General features: G+C 40.0%; 1 protein-coding gene across 1 annotated transcript in view; it reads left to right on the forward strand.

Annotated features, from left to right (window-relative positions):
* The window catches only part of NUP205 (nucleoporin 205), a gene marked incomplete at both ends in the record, with an annotated part of 77501 nt that overhangs the window by 32548 nt on the left and 21119 nt on the right, over positions 1 to 23834 (forward strand). Inside the window, 16 exons of the mRNA XM_080701798.1 lie at positions 1725 to 1914; positions 2817 to 2937; positions 5437 to 5518; positions 6014 to 6178; positions 6474 to 6598; positions 8885 to 8999; positions 10648 to 10797; positions 11386 to 11457; positions 12020 to 12177; positions 12698 to 12778; positions 13646 to 13837; positions 14570 to 14837; positions 14938 to 15036; positions 18757 to 18905; positions 20882 to 21073; positions 22733 to 22854. Of these exons, the coding sequence (XP_080557924.1) occupies positions 1725 to 1914; positions 2817 to 2937; positions 5437 to 5518; positions 6014 to 6178; positions 6474 to 6598; positions 8885 to 8999; positions 10648 to 10797; positions 11386 to 11457; positions 12020 to 12177; positions 12698 to 12778; positions 13646 to 13837; positions 14570 to 14837; positions 14938 to 15036; positions 18757 to 18905; positions 20882 to 21073; positions 22733 to 22854 (2281 nt within the window). The remainder of the gene's footprint in view (positions 1 to 1724; positions 1915 to 2816; positions 2938 to 5436; positions 5519 to 6013; positions 6179 to 6473; positions 6599 to 8884; positions 9000 to 10647; positions 10798 to 11385; positions 11458 to 12019; positions 12178 to 12697; positions 12779 to 13645; positions 13838 to 14569; positions 14838 to 14937; positions 15037 to 18756; positions 18906 to 20881; positions 21074 to 22732; positions 22855 to 23834) is intronic.

The raw sequence follows: 23834 nt of genomic DNA on the forward strand, positions 1-23834 counted from the left end.
CACCCAGTAAATGTTAGATTGGGATTTGGATGTAGGCAGTTACGCTCCAAAGTCCATACTTTTTCTTTTCTTTTCTTTTTTTTTTTTTTTTTGCAGTACTGAGGAGGAATCCAGGGTCATTCTGCCTCTGAGCTACACCCTCGGCCCTATTTTTTTATTCTTTATTTTGAAACAGAGTCTCACTGAGTTGCAAAGGCCCTCACTAAGTAGTAGCTGAGGCTGTCTGCGAACCGCCATCCTCCTATCTCGGCCTCCAAATGCTGGGATTGCAAGTGTGCGCCACCACGCCCAACCAAAGCCCATGCTTTTATTTGTTAATAGTATTATTATCATTGTTGTTGCATTACTGAGGATTGACTCCAGGGCCTTAGAGCCCATGCCTTTTATTTCTGTATTATCTCTACTTAATGAGACTATGATCTAAAACAGGAAAAAAAAATTAAATATATGAATCATAGCTGTATGATCAGAGTGTGCAGATAAGAAACCATGAAAACAAGTCAAAATCCTATTTTCTATTTGGTACAGAGGATTGAACCTTAGGGGTGTTCTACATCTGAGCTTCATCCCTATCCCTATTTCATTTATTTATTTATTTATTTATTTGTTTGTTTGTTTATTTGTTTATTTATTTTTGTATGTGTGTATGGTACTGGGGATTTATCCCAGAGGCATTTTACCTATGACTGCACTCCCCAGCCCTATTTTTTTTTTTTTAACTTGGAAACAGGCTGTTGCTAAGTTGAGGAGGGCCTCACCAAGTAGCTGAGGTTGGCCAAGAGCCTGCAGTCCTCCTGTCTCAGCCTCCCAAGATTACAGGTGTGCGCTACCACACCTGGCTTTTTATTTTTGAAACAGAGTCTCACTAAGTTGCAGAAGACTTCTTGCTAAGTTGCTGAGGCTGGCCACTGACCTGCAATCCGCTCGTCTCAGCCTCCCAAGTACTGGGATTATAAACATGTATTACCACATCCAGCTAGATCAAAAATTTAAATTTGGTAAGATGTAGTGCTTTTCATATATATGTATGTATATATATATATATTTTTTTTTTTTCTGATTTAATTTCTGTAATTGTTATGTCTTTCTTGAAATCAGTTTTGCAACCTTGGCACTATTGGTAATTTGGGAGAATCATTCTGTGTTTTGTAGGTGTCTGTCCATTAGGTACAAGTTACACTTTCCCAGTTATGATGAGCAAAAATGTTTCTAGATTATCCAGTGTTCTCTGTGGCGCAGTCATCCCAGTCTAAATAATCAGAGGGAAGATACTGGAGAAGCCATTCCATAAAAGAAACCTGGGTCACAAAAATAACCATGACTTACTTAGGTGACCAGTCTTGTGCAATGGCTGGTTTTTTATTCTTTTTTGGGGTTTTTTTTGTGGCACTGGGGATGGAACCCAGGGGCATTCTACCTCTGAGCTACACCCCTAGCCCTAGCTTTTAGTTTTTTTATTTTTTGAAACAGGGTCTCACTGAGTTGCAAAGGGCCTCACTAAGTAGCCGAGGCTGTCTGTGAACCACAATCCTCTGGCGTCTGCCTCCCGAATGCTGCAGTTACAGGCGTGTCCCATCACACTCTGCTGTAGTGGTTGTTCTAAAAGTTTGAAAAAATAAGGGCCTTTTGAGTCTAAAACTTGTCCATTATCTTGTTTTTCTAAGAATTTGCTATGCCTTTTAAAGATTGATTTAGAACTTTCCATCTTCTTTTTTGGGTTTCAGGGAAGAAACACCTGGAGAAAGCAGTGCAGCATTGTCTTGCACTTCTCAACCTCACTCTGCAAAAGGAGAATCTCTTTATGGATCTGCTAAGAGAGAGTCAGCTGGCCCTCATAGTCTCCCCATTAGAACAGCTGTTGCAGGGCATTAATCCCAGAACCAAGAAGGCAGACAACGTGGTAAACATTGCCAGGTAAGTTACATTTTGTAGGTAAAGAAATGACGATGTGAATTAGATGGATGTGTTGTAGTTTGATTTCTAAATTTTCTTAGAGATCAATTTCATTACTTATTATTTTATTTTGGTACTGGGGATTGAACCCAGGGGCATTCTACAACTCTGAGCCACATCCCCTGCCTTTTTTCTTTTGAAACCGGTTCTTGCCAAGTTGCTGAGGCTGGTCTCAAACCTGGCATCCTCCTGTCTCAGCCTCCTAAGTACTCGGATATAGAAGTGTGCCTCCATACCTGGCCTTGCATCATTCATTATTAATATTATTGGCCTTTTAATCTTTTCTAGTTGCTTCGATTTTAATTACTGCAAACCTTACAGTTTCTTCCTGACTTATTCTCTATACTAAAATGTCTAAGTCTAAAGTGACAATGTTATTTGTCTCCTGTAGGGAAACTGAGTATTTGGAAGATAGGGCTGGATGAGGAGCAAGCATCACTCTGTGTGTGTGTGTGTGTGTGTGTGTGTGTGTGTGTGTCCTAGCTTTCTGGTGTTTTGGTGTTCATGGCTTGTCACCCGACCTGGCTTTAACTTCACATGGTGATCTTCTTGTGTGTGTGTTTGTGCCCAGCTCCGGAGATCATCATTCATGTTGTATTGTTTTATTGGGTCCCTTCTTGATGACCTTGATTTGACTACATTTTAAAATAGGGTGACTGATAACTGGAACTTCAACTTATGAATTTTAGCGGGACGCTATTCATCCTAAACAAGCTGTTTCTAGCTAGAAGAGGCTTCTCTTTCCCAATTTAGTCCAAAGCGCTCTGTGGATAGGGACAACCCCACTTCTAAAAATTCTTTACGGAGAATAGTGAAAAGCCAAGTGTGATCACATTCTTTCTCGATGTTTTCTTATTCTCAAGATACCTATATCATGGGAATACGAATCCAGAATTGGCTTTTGAAAGTGCCAAGATCCTCTGCTGTATCTCATGCAACTCCAATATTCAGATAAAATTGGTTGGAGATTTTACACATGACCAGGTAACTGATTTTGGTGTTGTGGTATTGGTGGTGGTGGTGCAATCTGACAGAAATCACAGTATTGATGAAGGAATCAATTTTTTGTTTGTGACAGAGTTTTCTTAGAATGAGCATATTTATTAAAGGTAGGTGAAAATGTACTTGTGTACTTCACTCTACTTTGTCTTTGAAGATCCTACTACGCACGGCAATACTATGTACACTATACATACTGTATAGGATATGGCGGTATGGTCTGCACAGTGGCTACCACTCTGAGAACATTTAAAACTGCTGGGTTGCCGGGCATGGTGGTGCACGCTTGTAATCCCAGCGCTTGGGAGGCTGAGACAGGAGGATCGTGCAGGTTCGAAGCCAGCTCAGCTACTTAGTGAGGCTCTCAGCAACTTAGTGAGACCCTGTTTCCAAATAAATGATAAGATAGGTCTGGGAGTATAGCCCGGAGGTAGAAAGCCCATGAGTTCCACCCCCAATACCACCCAAAATAAATAAATAAATAATAAATAAATAAGTAAAGCTGCTGGGTTTGTAGCTGTAGCTTCCTTGGCCTTTTGCTCCCACTCTGCAGTGACTTCTGTCTCAAGTGAACTTCTACAGCTCTGAATGTGTTTCCTGCTTCTGTGGTTTTCTGTTGAGCCACATCTATGTCGCTTTGTGTGATGTTACACTGTAGAGCATTTTAAAATGTTCTCTTTACTCAGTTTATAATAGTTCTGTTTCTGTTTGATTGAATAGCTACATTTGGGAAATCTGCTTTTTATTTCTTTTGTTAATATTTATCCCATTGTATTTCTACTTTGCAAATCACTGCTTTAGCTAAAGAATTTTATTGTATTCCTCTTTGTGATATTTTAAAATAGGAACTTTTGGCTTTTGCTGAGACAGATATTCATTTTGTGAGTGATTATCTCTCACTGTGAGACCTTCAGGTCCTAAAGGTCTCCTTGTCAGGAGTAACCTCCAGGTGTGAGAGGCCTCAAAGTGGCCCCGCATGTGTTTGAGTGCTCTGGGTGGTGGTGCCCTCACGTCGAGGACTGCTTTTTCTAGGCATTATGTGTCTAATCTGTGGCTTTGGATGGGGTTTGTGAAGCCATGGGATTATCAGGAGATGCTAAAGTTTTTTGGTTTGTTGGCTTTCATTAGTGGAGATTATTGTTACTGATTTTAATATCCTGCTAGATTTCTAGAGAGAAATCAGCCCAGAAACATTAAACTAGTGATAAGTAATACACTTTTAGAAAGATGAGAGTTTTACTTGATATTTTAGTTAAGGTCTTATAACAATGAGTATCATGAAATAGCAATTTAATATTATTTATTTATTTTACTGAGGATTGAACCCAGGGGCATTCTACCTCTCAGCTACACTATCAACCCTATTTTATTTCTTATTTTGAAACAGTGTCTCTGTAAGTAATGGAGGGTCTTGCTTAGTTGCCGAGGCTGGCTTCAAATCTATGGTTCTTCTGTATCTGCCTCTGAATTACTGGGATGACAAGACACGCATACTCCTCTCCCCCCGCTTAATAATAATAATAATAATAATACTATTATTATTATTATTATTATTTATTTTTTGGGGTGGTACTGGGGTTCCTGGAAGCCCTTCTACCTCTGGGCTACACTCCCAGACCTATTTTTACATTTTTATTTGGAAACAGGGTCTCCTAAGCCAGCGTTCGTGGCTGGCTTCGAACCTGCACGATCTTCCTGTCTCTGCCTCCGAAGCGCGGGGATTACAAGCGTGCGCCACCATGCCCGGTCTATTATTTTTAAATACTAATTTGATACTTTGGGAAGGAAAATTAGGCAGGCAAGTTTTCAAACCAATACGTTTTTAAATTTTTTGCTTATTTTTTTTTGTGTGTGTGTGTGTGGAGCTGGGTATTGAACCCAGGGCAGTCTACCTTTGAGCTACACCTCTAGCTTTTATGTTTTATTTGGAAACAGGGTCTTACTAAGTTGCTGTGAGCCTTGTTAGGTTGCTGAGGCTGGTTTTGAACCTGTGATCTTGTTTTCTTGGCCTCCAAGTACTAGAAATTACAGGTATGTGGGATACCATGCCTGGTTGCTTATTTCTATAGAGCACTAACTTAAGACAATTTAAGGAACTGAGTTTTAGTTAAAAATATAACAAAAGTCAGGCGTAGTGGCACACACTTGTAATCACAGCATTTGGGAGCCTAAGACAGGAAGATCACAGTTCCCTCTCAGTCTTAGCTGCTTAGGCCCTTTGCAACTCAGTGATACCCTGTTTCAAAATAAAGATTAAAAAAGAGGGCTGGGGGTGTAGCAAGGAGGTAAAATGCCCCTGGGTTCCATCCCCAGTACCACAAAAACAAAAAAAGAAACAAACAAACAAACAAACACACCCAGAAACTTAAATACTTTACTTAGAGAAGACTTGCCCTTTTTTTTTTTCAGATAAATGTTGACAAGTACACCATATTTATCATAGTTTCTCTGATATCTATCATTTTCCTTTTTCTATCACTTTAGAGTGTCAGCCAGAAGCTGATGGCTGGATTTGTGGAGTGTTTGGATAGTGAAGATATAGAAGAATTTGTACGTCAAGAAGAGGGTATGCTCAGATTAATAAGCGTGTGTTTACTTTGTATATGTATACTTAATATAAACAAAAACAGTTGAAGCTCTTAACTGTCTGGTAATATAAAACAAATTAAAAATTTGCCAGAATATATGTAAAGCTTTTAGGAATTTATAAAAATAAATCAGACGGGCATGGTGGCCAATGCTTGTAATCCCAGAATTCAGGAGGCTGAAACCGGAGGACCGCGGTTCGCCGACAGCCTCAGCTACTTAGGCCCTCCGCAACTTAGTGAGACCTTGTTTCAAAATAAAGAATAAATAATAGGGCTGGGGGTGTAGCTCGGAGGTCAAATGTGTCTGGGTTCCATCTCCAGACTGGCAAAAAAAACCCAAAATCAATCAAACCATTGTAGTAGCTAATTGAGTAAATTGATAGAAACGTGAAGGTTTCAAATACATGTTTTATGATTTTAAACTTGATTTATGTTAATCTTTTGTAATTTTATTTTGTGATTTCCACACGAAGGATCAGAAGTTGAAAAGAAATTAGCTGTAATTCGTCACGAAACAAGAATCCACATCTTGAATCTGCTCATCTCCTCTCTGGAACGCAATCCTCCCAATCTTGCACTCTACCTGTTGGGTTTCGAGTTGAAAAAACCCGTCAGAACCACAAACCTACAGGATCCAGGTATAGCCAGAAGACATGCAGGCATTGTTTCTCTTCACATTTGTGTATCTTAAGTGGCCACTTATCATTGAGTTTTGGGATAATTAATTGAAAGGATAAATAACATATGCAAAGTAATGTGGTAGGTCGGTTTCAGGACATAGACCAAGACTGGTACGTGGCGTTTTGGAGAACTGGCATTGAAGTGTTTGCAGTAGAGCATGTTTTCTGAATTTGACTTTTGTAAAGGCAGTCTAAGGTTTATAATGCAGGCATTCTCTAAGGAAAGTTGAGTTTTCTTTTTGGTTTCATGTAGGAGTGCTGGGTTGCCCTCGGACGTGCCTGCATGCCATCCTGAATATCTTGGAGAAGGGAACAGAAGGGAGGACGGGCCCAGTGGCTGTTCAAGAATCTCCTCAGCTGGCGGAGCTGTGTTACCAGGTACACTGAGACTGCGCTCTGTTCCTCAGTAGACACACCCAGGTTCGAAGTGTCTGTACCACTAGGAGGAGTGGAAACGAGCTCAGTTGTAGTGCCACCAGACTTTCATTTATTGATAAAATCTATAAAGCATAAATTCAAAGATCCTGTAGCGCTAAAGGGTCCAACCACTTGAAAAATGAGGGAAATTAGATTTTTCAGGATAGGTTTTTAACCAGGTGGAAACTGTCCAGTGGTGCTTGCTATATTTTAACTATCTCTTTTTGGTGGTAAGAATGTTGGATTAATGACAGAAGACCTCTGCTTCCCAGACTAAGTCACATCGGGCGTACCATGCAGCTTCTCTGAATTTGAATTTCTCCGTCTGTTGAATGGGCTGTTGTGACACTCAAGTGAGACTCAGCAGAAGCACTTTTTAAGAGCCATGTAGGAAAGTCCTGTAGCTATGTTAGATAGCAGGGTAACATACGGCTGAAATTGTGGTGAGATCTTTTACTTGTGTTTAATTCTTGTTTTATTAATTTTATAAGTGTCTTAGGAACTGGACTCTATGAGATTAATTTCTCAAGTGTTACCCTCATTGACATTTTCATGATAAGAAAGGCATCACTAACCTTTTAATGGCACGGAGAGATTACTTTGTTACTGTTCCTTTTTGTAATTTTTCGCTTTTCACTTCTCTCATTTGGCTGTCCAACTTAAATTTGTCCTTAAGTACTGCAGCTAGGTGTTTCTGTGAATCAAATTTAATTCTTTCTTAGTGGGGGAACAAACTTGCTTCATGCAAGTGCAGTTTTTCAGCATTTGATACCCAGGTAGAAAGAGTGAGAAGCTTAATCATCTAGGCTAAAGCAGATGAAGCGAGTGACACCATGTTTAAGTAAAAGAGGGAGGGGCCAAGGAGGAGCGGCAGACCTGGCAGCTGCACAGCATAGTCTTACTGTTCAGATCCTCCTAATTTACCATGTTGGAATGCATCCTGTTTTCCAGGTTGCCTGAATTTTTTATTTTTAAGTTGGAAATTGGACTTTTGTGAAAGTTTTTTTCCTAATTATTAGAATATACTGGCCAAACAAAATGTTATGCCCAGTACTGTACCTGTTTATGACACGTGCTGTGGCCTTGCTCCTTAAAGGTGTCTCAGGACCAGCATCATCGGCATCAGCCCGTGGGGGCTTCCTGGTCCAGAGTCTCAGGCCTCAAGGAATGTGCATTTTGACAAGAAACACTGCGCCTTTTTTAAAAAAATTTTGGTACTGAGGATGGAACCCAGGGGCATTCTATCTCTGAGTTAAACCCCTGGCCCTAGTTTTTTTATTCTTTATTTTGAAACGGCCTCACTGAGTTGCAAAGGGCCTCGATAAGTAGCTGAGGCTATCTGCAAACCACAATCCTTTGGTCTCAGCCTCTTGAATGCTGGGATTACAAGTGTATGCCTCCATGCCTGGCACACTGCTCCGTGTGTGTGTGTGTGTGTGTGTGTGTGTGTGTGTGTGTGTGTGTGTGTGTGTGGTACTGGGGGTGGAACCCCGGGGGCTTTCTACCTCCGGGCTATACTCCCAGACCTATTTTATATTTTATTTGGAAACAGGGTCTCACTACGTTGCTGGGAGTCTCACTAAGTAACTGAGGCTGGCTTCAAACCTATGTGATCCTCCTGTCTCGGCCTCCCAAGTGTGGGAATTACAAGCGTGCACCACCACGCCCGGCTACACTGCTCCATTTTTAATGAAACAACTTTTCTTCCCCTGGTGTAAGAAAAATTCTAAAGATCTGCAAATACAACTATACAACAAATTTAAACTTTAAATACAAATTTAACAACAAATTTGGTAGGAAAAGCTTTTATATCAAGCACAAGAAAGAGTGACTGGTTCTAATATCTGTATAAAGATCTCCATTATATATATATGAATATCGTAAACTTTTTGGCATTCTACCTCAAGATTAAGTATACTGAAACACAACTGAAGCTGGCCTGGTCTTACACACTTGTAATTCCAGTACTTGGGAGGCTAAGACAAGAGGATCGCTGGTTCATGGCCAACCTCAGCAACTTAGGCCCTGTATCAAAACCAAAAAATAAAAAGTGCTGGAATGTACTACTCTGTAGCCAAAGAGTGTATAAATTTATGTTCATGTTTTATACATGTGTTTATTCATTTTGCTTGAGTTATTGATGTATCTTAGTTTTTCATGTATCTCTAAATTCATATTTTATTATTTTAAAATGTATAGCACTCCCAAAAAGACTAATTTAGAAATAATCTTTCTTTATTTCATTAGGTGATATATCAGTTATGTGCATGCTCTGATACATCTGGTCCCACCATGAGATACTTGAGGACAAGCCAGGATTTCTTATTCTCTCAGTTGCAACATCTGCCTTTCTCTAACAAAGGTAGGACATTATATTCCCTTATTATTCTAGGTTATTTGAAATGCTTTGTACAAGATTTTGAATCCTCTTTTGATTTAGGAATATTTGTATATATATAATGAGATATCTTGGGGAGAAATACAAAAGAAAGCCTAAACACAAAAATTATGTTTATGTACACTTAATAGATATAGCCTGAAGGCAATTTTATATACTATTTTTTTTTTTAATGTGCCAGCTGGGCGTAGTGACCCATACCTGTATTTGCAGTATTTGAGAGGCTGAGACAGGAGGATCATCTTAGGTTTGAGGACAGCCTCAGCAAGTAGTGAGGCTCTTGTTATATATTAATGTCATATTCTTGCCTAGTTTTTTTTTTAACTTCATTTTCATGAGTTTCTTATTTTTAATCTAGAGATTTGTTGATTTAAACAGCTTCTAGAGACGGGCGTGGTGGTGCATACTTGTAATCTCAGCATCCGGGAGGCTGAGACAGGAGGATCGCAGTTCACGGCCAGCCTCAGCTACTTAGTGAGGCCCTTTGCAACTCAATGAGATCCTTTTTCAAAATAAAGAATAGAATATAGGGCTGGGGATGTAGCTCGGAGGCAGAATGTCCCTGGGTTCCACCCCCAGTACCGCAAAAAAAAATAAAATAAAATAAAAAGCTTTTGGAAGCTGGGAGCATTGGTATTTGCCTTTAATCTCACTGTTTCCGAAGCTGAGACGGGAGGATCCTAGGTTTGAGGCCATCCTCAGCAATTTAGTGAAACCCTGTTTTCAAAAAAAGGGCGCCGTGGATGGGTTGGAAGTATAGCTCAGAGGTAGACTCTCTAGATTCAATCCCCAGTACCAAAGCTTTTCAAAACTCTGTTTTTATACCTAGATATAAAAAAGGATAGTTAATATCTTCCTTATCACAGTGTATTTTGTTTGTTTTTTTTGTACTGGGGTGGGACCCAGGGGCTTTCTACCTCCGGGCTATACTCCCAGACCTATTTTATATTTTATTTGGAAACAGGTTCTCACTAAGTTGCTGAGAGCCTCACTAAGTAGCTGAGGCTGGCTTTGAAACTGTGCGATCCTCCTGCCTCAGCCTCCCAAGCACAGGGATTAGAAGCGTGCGCTACAACGCCCGGCTACGGTGTATGTTTTTAAAAAATTGATTTGGCTTTGCCTGACATTTTCATTGTGTGGTGAACATTATGTTTATCCTGCCATCATGTAAGGCTTTGTAACCAAACGTGTAAAAATAGCACTGAACTCCAAAAGCTTTGTTGTATAAGTGATTTCTAGCTTTAACTATATGTTTAATCAAATATCCTTGATTATGTTAAGAAATATCATAAAATTTCTTTTAAGTATGTGTTTTGTGAAATTAATGTCAAAAGAAAAAATAAGAATGAAATCAGTGTCAAATTGTATGATAGTTTTTTATGAGTTATATACTTAAAAATTACTTTTTAAAACAAAATCTTAACTTATGTATTAATGTCATATCCTGGCTTAGTATTTTTTCCTCATAGTTTTACAAAGTTGTGATATTGCCAGGTTACATAAATTATTGACTTTTTTACATGGGGAAATATCTAATGGGGTATAGAATCTATATCTGTTCTGTTCTTGTGTTATTACTCTGGGGAATGAAATGTATGTGTTTGAATCCCAGAATATGAAATCTCTATGCTGAACCAAATGTCCTGGCTTATGAAGACCGCCTCCATAGAGCTCAGGGTAACTTCCCTGAATCGCCAGCGCTCACATACCCAGAGGCTCCTCCACTTGTTACTTGACGACATGCCAGTGAGACCGTTCTCAGGTGATCTGTGGATGTGGACGTTTGTTCTTGTGCTGGTGACTATTCTTTGTTAATGCAAGTAGTACTCTGAATCTTAGGTGTAGTGTGTGATTTTAGACTAAAACAGGGCTTCCGACTTTACAGTATTTTTTCTTAAAATTTAAAAATCATCCTTTGATTGCCACTTTATTTTATTTATTTATTTTTGTCTTAAGCATCCACAGTATAATCATTATATACAAAATGTTTAGTGGAGTTTGCCATGTGGTGCCAACATGACCCAAGCTATTTCAGTATTATTATAGTGCAAGTTAAACATAAGTTTTCTTTTTTAATTCATCTCATTGGAATGATTGGATCTTCTCAGTTCAGATAATCTGAAATTCAGATTATCCTTCAAATTGTGAATAGATCCCATGGGGACAGAAAGAATTTTGTGAGTGTTGAAAGGAAGTCCTCATCAATCTTTGCATTTTAATTATCCATTTGCAAAGGGCTCTTTGCCCTAGAAATAACGGCTTAGAAATAAAATATGTTTGTCATTTCCAAATAAATCTAGTTTTAAGAGTGTATTCATTTTCTTACTTATTATTATTGATTCTTTGGCAGATGGTGAAGGAGGAATAGAAGATGAAAATAGGTCTGTCTCTGGGTTCCTTCACTTTGATACTACTACAAAAGGTAATGGCCTTTGAATTTATATAATAAATTTGTTTTATAAACATAGTAAATTGCCTAAGACGTCAGGAGATTATTGTGGTTGTGCCTGCAAACTCTGAACTGGTGTAGGAAAGCTATATAAAGGAACATTTGCCATCTAAAATTTTTTTTTTTTTTTTTTTTTTTGTGGTACTGGGGATGGAACACAGGGGCCTTCTACCTCTGGTCTACACTCCCAGACCTATTTTATATTTTATTTGGAAACAGGGTCTTTTAAGCCAGCTGAGGCTGGCTTCGAACCTACGCGATCCTCCTGTCTCTGCCTCCCAAGCGCGGGGATTACTAGCGTGCACCACCACGCCTGGCTCTAAAATATTTTTTAATAGGTAGGATATGATTGGAGGTAAGATAATCTTTTTTTGTAAGCGATATATCAAAAATAAAGTCAGATTTGGATTCAGCACAGTGTTTGGTTTGTGGACTAATGCCCTTTGTGAACATTGCAGTGTTTCAGAGTGAGCTAAGTATGGTGATTTTTCCTTCTCTTCAATGCCCCAAGTATGTTTAATTTTATTATTTCTAGTACGCCGGAAAATTCTAAGTATTCTTGACTCGATTGACTTCAGTCAGGAGATCCCTGAGCCTTTGCAGTTGGATTTCTTCGATCGGACCCAGATTGAACAAGTTATTGCTAACTGTGAACACAAGAATTTACGTGGACAAACAGTTTGCAATGTGAAGGTGAGGTTTGCTTTCAGCTCTGCGCGGTGCCGGGCGGTGCAGTTGTTGAGCAATCAGAAAAGGTGCTCTTTCTTCCCTCCCCTCTGTTAGAGATTTTTGTTAGTAGCTTATTGGGCTATGGTTTTTATCAAAGAGCCAGAAAATAAAATTTAATAGAGCACATTAACTTCTTCAAAAGCTTCTCCCATCACCTTTCCTTAGTAATTATCCCATCCAGCTAGAAGTATAGAGTGGTTTTGATTACTTAACTTTCTACCAGGCAGATGCTAACGGCCTCACCAGAGGAAGAAGCTGTCCAGGGCCCCCGCGTTAACCCTGCCTGCCGCAGAGGTTCTTTGCTATGTCTCTGGAGTGTGGGAGAGACTTGATAGTTTGGTTTGGAAACTGGATAGTTTCATTGTTAGGTTACATATAGTGGTATTTGAAGCTTTTTCTTTAGGGAAGTTAATAGTAGTTACTAGGTGCTGTTATTCTACCATCATCTGAAACATTCCGTTTTTCTCTTTTCCCTAATTTATAGCTTCTTCATAGGGTTCTGGTAGCTGAAGTAAATGCTCTTCAGGGCATGGCAGCCATAGGACAGAGACCTCTGCTGATGGAGGTAAGCTCTGTGGAGTATATGTCAGCTTTACCCTTTTAACTCCTAAATTACTTAAGTTACTGCTTAAGAGATAAAACTGTAAATCAACATGTGTTTCAGTAATTAGTAAATGACTTGAACATTAGGTGGGTATGGTGGCTCATGCCTGTAGTTCTAGTTACCCTAGAGGCTGAGGCAGGAGCATCACAATCTCAAGGGCATCCTGGACAACTTGGACCCTATCTTAAAATAAGATAAAAAGGACTGCAGGTGTAGCTCAGAGGCAGAGTGCTTGTCTAGCATATGCAGGGTCCTGAGGTCAGTCCCCAGGGCTGCCCAAAACAGAACTACTTAAAAATGAAAACTTCCATGGAAACTTTGACTTCGATTTTATCATTTTTATAAACTGAACTGCAGTTTAATGTCTGGCATATCATTATAAGTGGTGAGCTATTGGTAAGAGCTGGAGAGGTCAAATGGGAAGAGCCATATGCACAGAAAGATAGCTGTCCGGGCTAAGTGAGGGGCAGAGGAATCAGGACCTGTGAAGGAAGCTGCTGTTGGGCTTGGGCTGTGGGCGGTGCTGTGGCTCTGGAGTAAGTATGAACAGACCCCTGCAAGGAGGAAGAAGACGGGTTACAAAGTTCACTTCCGTATAGACGACTCTGCTCAGTTGCATCACACCCATCCCACACCCCAGCATGTTAGTGTTCACAGCCCTGGCCACCAAAATGCCGTGAAATGGTGTCTTCTGCCTGGCATCCCTGGGGGAGGTTTTCAGATACATGTTTTCTGAGAAACTGGCAGCGTTAAAAATAGAAACCTGTTAATAACAGCCATCACTTTGCCTCTTTGTGGTAACGTAGCTTTTCAATTTCCATGGCCCAGGAAATCAGCACTATTCTTCAGTATGTGGTGGGAAGAAACAAATTGCTGCAGTGTCTTCATGCGAAGCGGCACGTGCTGGAGTCTTGGCGGCAGCTGGTGGAGATCATCCTGACAGCGTGCCCCCAGGACCTCATCCAGGCCGAGGATCGGCAGCTGATCATTCGTGACATCGTACAGGATGTGCATGATAAGGTGATGATGCTCCTGAGTTACTTTATACTGCTGCACAAGTGTATATAGCAGTCAAGCAAATATGTTTTGCCACCCTAATCTCTTTCCATTTTAAATTGGATGTAAAATACGGTTGGACAATACCAGTGTTAGGACTTGCCTTCATAACATGATTAATTCTGTGCAGTAGGAGCTCTCATCAGAGTGAGGGTGCATCAGAATTATATAGGAAGCTTTGTAAAAATACACATGGATGGCTCACGCCCAGACTCACTAAGTGGAACCTGAGGGGTGAGACCGCTTATGTGATTTTTTTTTTTTTTTTTTTTTGGTGGTACTGGGGTTCCTGGAAGCCCTTGTATCTCGGGCTACACTCCCAGACCTATTTTATACTTTTCTGTTTTTGGAAACAGGGTCTCTTAAGCCAGCGCGGCTGGCTTCGAACCTGCGCGAACCTCCTGTCTCCGCCTCCCACACGCGGGGATTACAAACGTGCGCCACCACACCCAGCCCACTTATGTGATTTTTAAGAAACAAAACCTCCCTATGAATTTCTGATAGGAAGCCCTTCCAGTCAAGCACATCTATTACTCAGCATCATATCTAAATTTCTCCCTAGTATTAGCTTTCTTCCTTTGAATACTTCTTTTATTTCCTTTTGTATTGTATTAGTGGAAAGCTTATGTATACAGACTTACTAATGCTTGTGGCTGAAAGCAGGATCCTCACTCCCATTTGCATTTCTACTTTAAGATCCTGGATGACGAAGCAGCGCAGGAATTAATGCCCGTGGTCGCGGGGGCTGTGTTCACCCTGACCGCTCACCTAAGCCAGGCCGTCCGCACAGAACAGAAGCAGCCTCTGGCCTTGGGACCCAGAGAAGCCCATCACGCGTTTATGCTCGATAGTTCTTTTACCTCGCTGCCACCCGCAGACAGCCCGCCAGTGGGTTTTGCTTCTATTGGAGACTCTTCACTTCACATCATATTGAAGAAATTATTAGACTTCATTTTGAAGACAGGTGTTTTTCATCTAAATTTTCTATATATTACACCTTTGTATTTTGTTAACTTTCATTGAAAGAAAGGTTTCCCCTGATTACATCTATATGATCTCCCTAGGTGGTGGATTTCAAAGAGTGAGGACTCATCTGTACGGCTCTCTTCTTTATTACTTACAAATTGCCCAGAGACCAGATGAACCAGACACCTTAGAAGCAGGTAAGACTTAGATCGATTTCTAATCTTTTCTGTTTTTAGAAAAATCATTTCTCCACTCTTTGGCTACTAAGAACAACCGTAATGACTGCATCTTGATGTAATCATTTAAAGATTCTAAAGTTAAAGGTGCGTGTTGAGTTTTTAAGAATTATGAAGAAAGTTGGACGCGGTGGTGCATGCGTGTAATCTCAGACCAAGACAGGAAGATTGCAGGTTCAAGACCAGTCTCAGCTACATAGACTTTGAGCAACCTAGCGAGACTTTGTTTCAAAGCAAAACCTAAAAAGGGCTCAGGGTGTAGTTCAGAGGTAGAATGTCCTTAGGTTCAGTCACCATTACTCCCCCATCCCAATTATGAAGATTAGTTGTGAATACTGTAAGAGAAAAAAACCCCTTAAGTAATGCTGTAGCTCTGTGTACTCTGTAGCTCCTATTTACCTCCAGCCCCATTGAGCAGTGTGCGACCCAGTGTTGTGCACGTCTCTGTTCCCTTTGTACCGTATCACAGTGCATATCTAGTTGCTTCTGTTAAAATGGCTGTTATTCCGTATTATGGATATAACATTTATATTTAATCATTTCCTTATTTATTGGCATTTAAACTATTACTAGTTTTTTACTGTCACAAAAATACTTCATCAGATATTCTCATATACCTAAATCTCTCAAGTAGGAATCTTTATGGTGGATTTTTCATGTATGGACAGTTTTATTTTAATAGCATCTGTCAATGGGCCTTTTATAAAAGGGCTGTGTACTAGTGTAAGTGCTCATCATAATATTATGTACCCTTTTGTACTAGTATGAGGGCTTTTTGGATAAATTTTAAGAAGCAGGATTTTCTAGAAGATAAAACATTTAAGCTGGGTGTAGTGGTGCATGCCTGTATTTGGGAGGTTAAGACAGAAGGATTGCAGATTTGAGGCTAGTGTGTGGTAATTTAGCATGACCTTATTTCAGAATAAAAAAGGATTAGGAGTGTAGCTTAGTGTTAGAATGTCTCTGGGTTCAATCTCTAGTAACACACACACACACACACACACACACACACACAGAGAGAGAAAAATAGGCAATATATAAAATATTGATAAATGCTGCTTTCTAAAATGTAGTTAGCGTTTTAAATTGAGAATGATAATCTAGAACCTTTGATCTCTAGATGTGAGAGAAGTCTTAAACTGTTGTTTGCTTGTGGCACTGGGGATTGAAGCCAGGGGTGTTCTACCTCTGAGCTATAACCCCCGCTTTTTCTTTTGAAACTGGGTGTTGGTGAGTAGCTGAAGCTGGCCTTTAACCTGTGATTCTCCTGTCTCAGCCTCCCAAGTACTGGGATTACAAGTGTGTGGCACCATGCCTGGCAGTTTTTAACTGTTTAACAGGTCAGCACGGAACATTCTTTTCAGGTCAGTTTTTTAAAGAACACAGAAGTTTTTTTTTTTGTTGTTGTTGTTGTTTTTTACTGGGGATGGAACCCAGGGGCATTCTACCTCTGAGCTACACCCCTAGTCTATTTTTGATTCTTTATTTTGAAACAGGGTCTCACTGTGTTGCAAAGGGCCTCACTAAGTAGTAGCTGAGGCTGGCCGTGAACTGCGATCCTCCTGGCTCAGCATTTTATGATGGGTTTTCATTGTGCCCTTCTCCTTTGAGTGTTATTTTGTACAACTTTTATTTTTTTTGTGGAATTGAACCCCGGGACATTCCACCTCCAAGCTACATCCCCAGACCTGTTTGTTTGTTTGTTTTTGGAAACAGGGTCTCACCAAGTTGCAGATGGCCTCACTAAGGAGCTGAGGCTGGCTGTGAACTTGTGATCCTCCTGTCTTGGCCTCCCAAGTACTGGGATTATAGGCGTGTGCCCACACCTGACTTTGTACACAGGTTTTTAAAAACGTATGTGTGTAAGCCCCAGTGTATCTTATATTGTCCTTATAGTGGTTATTTATTTTGCCATGATACCTTAGAAGGTAATAATAGCCAAGTGGTAGATTCTTATGATAACTACTTAGTATGTACAAATATTTCAAATATTTTGAAGGTCAGGAAAAATAATAGAATGGTTCAGTGAAGCTCTTTTATTTATTTTTATTTATTTATTTTGTGTGTGTGTGTGTGTGGTACTGAGGTTCCTGGAAGCCCTTCTACTTCTGGGCTACACTCCCAGACCTATTTTATATTTTTATTTGGAAACAGGGTCTCTTAAGCCAGCGCGGCTGGCTTCGAACCTGCGTGATCCTCCTGTCTCCGCCTCCCAAGCGCATGGATTACAAGCGTGCGCCACCACGCCTGGGTAGTGAAACTCTTTTAAACATGAACTTTAAAAAAAAAAAAAATACATAGTAGTGGTACTCCTCTGTCCCAACACCTCCCACACTTTGCTCTTCTTTTTTTTTTTTTTTTTTTTTTTTTTTTTTTTTTTTGTGGTACTGGGGGTGGAACCCACGGGCTTTTTTTTTTTTTTTTTTTTTTTACCTCTGGGCTATACTCCCAGCCCAATTTTAAACTTTTATTTGGAAATAGGGTCTCACTAAGTTGCTGAGAGCCTAAGTAGCTGAGGCTGGCTTTGAACCTGTGCGTTCCTCCTGTCTCAGCCTCCCAAGTGCGGGGATTACAAGCGTGTGCCACTACGCCTGACTTCAATGTTTTTGTTTTTGTTTTTTTTTTTGTATTCCTTTTAATTGGCAAATTCACTATTTAACCACTAGGTGGAACACTACAATATGCTCTCTGAAAGAAGTCATCAAGATACCAATTTAAAAATTGCTGCTATGGCCAGTTGTGGTGGTACATGCTGTAATCCCAGTACTTGGGGGACTGAGACAGAAGGATCACAAGTTCGCAGCCAGCCTCAGCCACCTAGTGAGGCTCTCAGCAACCTAATGAGACTCTTTTTTTTTTTCAAATAAAAAATAAAAAGGGCTGGGGGTATAGCACGGAGGTCATTTTTATTTTAATAAGTACATCAGCTCAAGCAACTAAAAATGTAAAACTATCTGATTTGGCTGAACATGGTAGCATACAACTTCTAAGTCCTTAGAAGTTGAGGTGGGAAGATTTCTTGAGCCAAAATCAGACTGGGCAACATAGTGAGACTTTGTTTCAAAAAAAGAAAAAGAAATAAGCTTAATCTTTTTTTCTTTAGGAGAAATGAATCATGTCTACAGTATCCTTTCTATCAAATCCCCAAAGATGGCAATCATAGATAAAAACCGCCTGGCGCAGCGGCACGCCCGCAGTCCTCGTTACTTGGGAGGCTGAGCCAGGAGGATATCTCGAGTTTGAGGTTACCTTAGGCAAATCAGAAAGATTGTTTCAAAAGAAGATAAAAAGGGAGCTGGGAGTGTAGCCTAGTGGTAGAGTGCTTGCCTGTATATCGGTGAGTCCCTGGGTTTGGTCCCCAATACTGAAAAACAAAACAGAAAATATCACTAAAAGCACGTTGATGAGCAGGATAAATGCAGCATATTGATTCTCCTGGGGTTTACTAATTCATTTGTACGTATTCAAGAATAGCCTATCCTTTTCCTGATAGTACTGTGTTTTAGTGGGCATCATGGCATACGTGTATCAGGTTCTTAGAGTGCACCTTCCTGGACTCACTGGTCAGTGGCCCTTTGTGTGTGTGTACTTAGGGAAGGATTGTTTTGGTGCATATGAGGTATAATTATTGTTACTAATCTCCTTTTTATTGGAATGCTTTTTCTATTGTATTCCTTTTAGCTAAGAAAACCATGTGGGAAAGATTGACAGCCCCTGAAGATGTATTTAGCAAATTACAGCGGGAAAACATAGCCATCATTGAGAGTTATGGAGCCGCCCTCATGGAAGTGGTCTGTCGAGACGCTTGTGATGGTCATGAGATTGGAAGGGTAAATGAACTTTTATTTAGCTATTATTGAGTCAACTTTTTAAACATACGTTACAGCCGAGCGTGGTGGTTCACGCTTGTAATCCCTGCTCTTGGGAGGCTGAGACAGGAGGATCGCACAGGCTCAAAGCCAGCCTCAGCTACTTACTTAGTGAGGCTGTCAGCAACTTAGTGAGACCCTGTTTCCAAATAAAGTATAAAATAGGTCTGGGAGTATAGCCCGGAGGTAGAAAGCTTCTGGCTTCCACCCCTAGTACCACCAAAAATAAATAAATAAATAAATAAATAAATAAATAAATAAATAAATAAATAAAATAAACATACATTACATAGCTGTGTATGTGGCGGTGAATGCTTGTTATCCCAGTACATGGGAGGCTGAGACAGAAGGATTGCAGACTAGAAGAAAATCTCAGGAAGTAGCGAGGTTCTCATCAACTTAGCCAGACCCTGTTTCCAAACAAAAATAAAATAGGGCTGGGTGTAGCTCAAAGGTAGAGTGCCCCTGGGTTCAACCCCAGTGCCACAAAAAATAAAATGTACATTACTTATTGAGAATTACTTCCTATAGTATGTTATTGTGAATTTTCTTCTTTGCTGTAATTCGGGAAATCTCATTTACTTATGTTTTGTTTAATTCTGTCTGATATTGTAATTAATTCACAATTTTCTCTCATAATTATTTGCTAATTTTGAGATTGGCTGGTAGAACACACTGGTAGAGACAGCAGAGTTGCTTCTTAGTAAAGACCCTTGTTTAGAGAATGCTAGTATGATGCATTCTCTGTATGATGAGTGTATTTTTCTCTGCCTAAATCCTTTGTGGAGAAGAATTTGCATTTATAGTTCTTTAAACTATTGTGGAATACTGATGATAATGCAGTAAAAAGATCATTTTCTCCTAGTGGAAATAATGTATCATGGAAGTCATATTTTTAAAGACCACAGGAAACAGAATTTTTTTTTTTTTTTATAGCCAAGAGATTTATTTAGGCAGTGGGGTCAAAAGGAGAAGCAGTCAGAGAGAGAGAGAGAGAGAGCAAGCTAGGAAACAGTTTTGTTTTTTTTTTTTTTGTATTGGTACTGGGGATGGAACCCAGGGGCCTTCTACCTCCAGGTTACACGCCCAGACCTATTTTATATTTTATTTGGAAACAGGGTCTCTTAAACCAACTGAGGCTGGCTTCGAACCTTCGCGATCCTCCTGTCTCCGCCTCCCAAGCACTGGGATTACAAACGTGCGCCACCACTCCCGGCTTAGGAAACAGAATTTTAAGAAATAAGGTAAAATATAAAGTACTGTAGCCGGGTGTGGTGGCTCATGCTTATAATCCCTGTGATTGGGAGGCAGAGACAGGAGGATTGTGCTGGTTTGAAGTCAGCCTCACTGGCTTAAGAGACCCTGTTTCCAAATTAAAATAAATTAGGTCTGAGAGTGTAGCCTGGAGATAGAAGGATTTCTAGGACCTCAGTACCACCACCAAAATATAACGTATTGTAATTGTTTAATTATGTAAAAAATTTTAAGTATTTTTCTGCAGACAAACCACTGGAAAGAAGATCAAAGTGGATTGTTTATCAGAGTTTGTATTTCTTATATACTTTTTAGATTTTCTGTAGTAATCATATAAAACTTTAGATTTAGAAGAAAAACAGAAACTTAAAAAACAAAACAAAAAACCCTTTTTTTCTCTAAGGGATGATGTCAAGGTTTAGCTAAAATATATGTAATGCTACTCCATTAATGTGTTACGTTTTGTTTCAGAAATTTTACTTTACTCTGAAAGGTTTTTTATTAATTTATTTTGTATACATAAAGTTTTAGAACCTCTCAAAAAACAAAATAAGGAAATATTATTACATCCACTGTTTTCCTCATGCAAAATGTTTTAAGATCCCCTTTTCAAATTTAGGGGAATTCTGCCGTTGACTTTTGTGGCCCTCTGCAAGCTCGGACTTGTTTCGTTCTTCCTTCAGATGCTGGCCCTGGCTCTCCTTGATCGGATTGTCTCCGTGGACAAGCAGCAGCAGTGGCTCTTGTATCTTTCTAACAGTGGCTATTTGAAGGTTCTCGTGGATAGCTTGGTAGAAGACGACCGAACGCTGCAGAGCTTACTCACTCCACAGCCTCCCCTGCTCAAGGCCCTTTACACCTACGAATCTAAGATGGTAAGGCCATATGGGCACTTGACGTTAGATAGAAAGGTATTTCCTCTCAGGGTGCTATAGAGATAGATTAATGAAAATGTACATGCAATCATTTTTAGGGAGTTGTAAATTGGAGAACTGTTTTAGTAATGGCTTTTTTTTTTTTTTTTTTTTTTTTGTGGTACTGGGGGTGGAACCCAGGGGCATTCTACCTCTGAGCTACACCCCCAGCACTATTTTTTATTTGGCAACAGGGTCTCACTGAGTTGCAAAGGGCCTCACTAAATAGTAGCTGAGGCTGTCTATGAACCAAGATCCTCCTGTCTCAGCCTTCCAAATGCTGGAATTACAAGCATGTGGCACCATGCCTAGCTCAGTACTGTCTTTTTTTTTTTTTTTTTTTTGGTGGTACTGGGGTTCCTGGAAGCCCTTCTACCTCTGGACTACTCTCCCAGACCTATTTTATACTTTTTTATTTTTTTGGAAATAGGGTCTCTTAAGCCAGCATGGCTGGCTTCGAACCTGTGCGATCCTCCTGTCTGTGCCTCCCAAGCGCGGGGATGACAAGCGTGCGCCGCCACGCCCGGCACAGTACTGTGTCTTTTGAATTTGTAAAGTATGGATTGGAGTGATCCTGAGAGGGTCAGATGATTCTGGGCTGTTGCTTGCTGAGGTCACCAGTGATGGTGATATTGCCCCCAGTGTCCAGTGAGGAGAGACCATCAACATTCCGGCTTGTTAGCTGACTGCTGAAAATCTCAGTGTGTGTTCTACTTTAAATACAGGGTTCATAAATTTTTTTTTTTTTTTTACTACTGGGGATTTTGAGCCTGGGGTCTTTCAGTGTCCTAGATACACCTCTAGCACGTTTTATTTTGAAATTTGCTGAGACTGGCCTCCAACCTGCAATTCTGCTTCGACCTCCCAAGTACTGGGATTGCTGGCATTTGTCATGATCTACAGCAAATGCAAGATTTTTAGTACAAGCCGGGCGTGGCGGCGCGCGCTTGTCATCCCCGCACTTGGGAGGCGGAGACAGGAGGATCGCACGGGTTCGAAGCCAGCCTCAGCTACTTAGTGAGGCTCTCAGCAACTTAATGAGACCTGTTTCCAAATAAATATAAAATAGGTCTGGGAGTATAGCCCAAAGGTAGAAAGCCCCTGGGTTCCACCCCTAATACCACCAAAAAAAATTTTTTAATACAGTATATTTGTTGTCATTCCTAGCCTCCAAATTTGTTTTAATCTGTTTTCCTTCTGGTTAAACTTATCACAAATATTACAAAAATGGAATCAGTAATGTTCTAGGCTCTTCATTAACTTCTTTCTTCCTTATTCATGTATTCAACAAATATTTGTTAAATACCTACTATATACCAGGTACATGGCATTAAGTACTAGAAACACAACTGCCAGCGGACAGACTTCCCTGCCCTCCTTAAGACCTCATGGTGACGACAGAAACTACAGTTTTAACTCATGCAAGTTACCATATGCAGGGCCCTTAGTTGTACCACGGAGTCCTCATAAGAAGCCTGTGAGAAAGGAGATCCAACGTGCCCCTGAAGCACGTTCTGCTCATGTCTTCAAGATGATGAGAAGTGTGCTGTGAGACTGTCATTTTTATGTGAAGCCCCTGGACTAACCTCAACACATGGTTTTCCTTCTGTAACTTTCTAGGCCTTCCTCACAAGAGTGGCTAAGATTCAGCAGGGTGCTTTAGAGCTACTGAGGTCTGGAGTGATTGTGAGGCTAGCACAGTGCCAGGTCTATGACATGCGCCCAGAAATGGACCCGCAGGGGTGAGTGCCGGGTAAACTGGCTGAACTTCCATTAAAGGATTATTATGGGAAAACAATATTGTCATTGGTCTATAATTCTGTTTGAGCAGTACTAATTCATTTTGTTTTTTTAGAGGGAGAGGTGGGGGGAGTTCATATGCCCTTGTCATTTACTAATAAATGGAAGCTGTTACTAAGTGTAAAAGTAGATAGGGGTCTAATGCTTTCCATATAAAGTAGTAATATATGCTGGGCATGGTGGCACATGCCTGTAATCCCAGTCCTTGGAAGGCTGAGACAGAAGAATCGCAGGTTTAAGGACAGCCTCAGAAACAGCGTGCACACGCACGCACCCCACACGTAATAAAGAAGGGGAAAATGAGAATTTTGTTAGTAATTGTGTGCCTTCTGAGCCTTTAGTTTATTCAGTAGGAACCTTTATTTTTATTTATAGTGGTCTTTAAGTTTATAGTAAATGATAATTTACTACAGGTTTCTTGTTCCTAGTGATTTGAATTAAGGTTTCTATTTTTTCTTCATTTTAATATTTTATCTACTGCTTACCATGCAAAAGCTTCAAATGAAGATATTTTCATGTTTCAAGCTTTTTAGATTCTTTTTATTTTGAATATAGAAAATTTGAATTTTTTCTTTTTAGTCTACATAACAGCATTGTTAGGCAGACAGCATACCTTCTTAGCAGAAAATGATATTTAAGTTTGGTTTAGTAAATGTTTTCAAAAGGATCCACTGTCAAATTAAAAATTTGAATTTTTCAGGCTTAACCTCAAAACTATATTAGCTTCTAGGAAAAAATACTTTTGGTATTGCTTTCTAAAGTTTTAATTATAAGAGTTATTATTATTTATTTTTGTGGTACTGGGGATTGAACCCAGGGACATTCTACCTTTGAGCTACACCTCCAGCCCTATTTTTTATTCTTTATTTTGAAACAGGCTCTCACTAAGTTGCGGAGGGCCTCACTAAGTAGCTGAGGCTGG

This window comes from Muscardinus avellanarius (assembly GCF_963383645.1).
Source record: "Muscardinus avellanarius genome assembly, chromosome: 9".
Classification (NCBI taxonomy): domain Eukaryota; kingdom Metazoa; phylum Chordata; class Mammalia; order Rodentia; family Gliridae; genus Muscardinus; species Muscardinus avellanarius.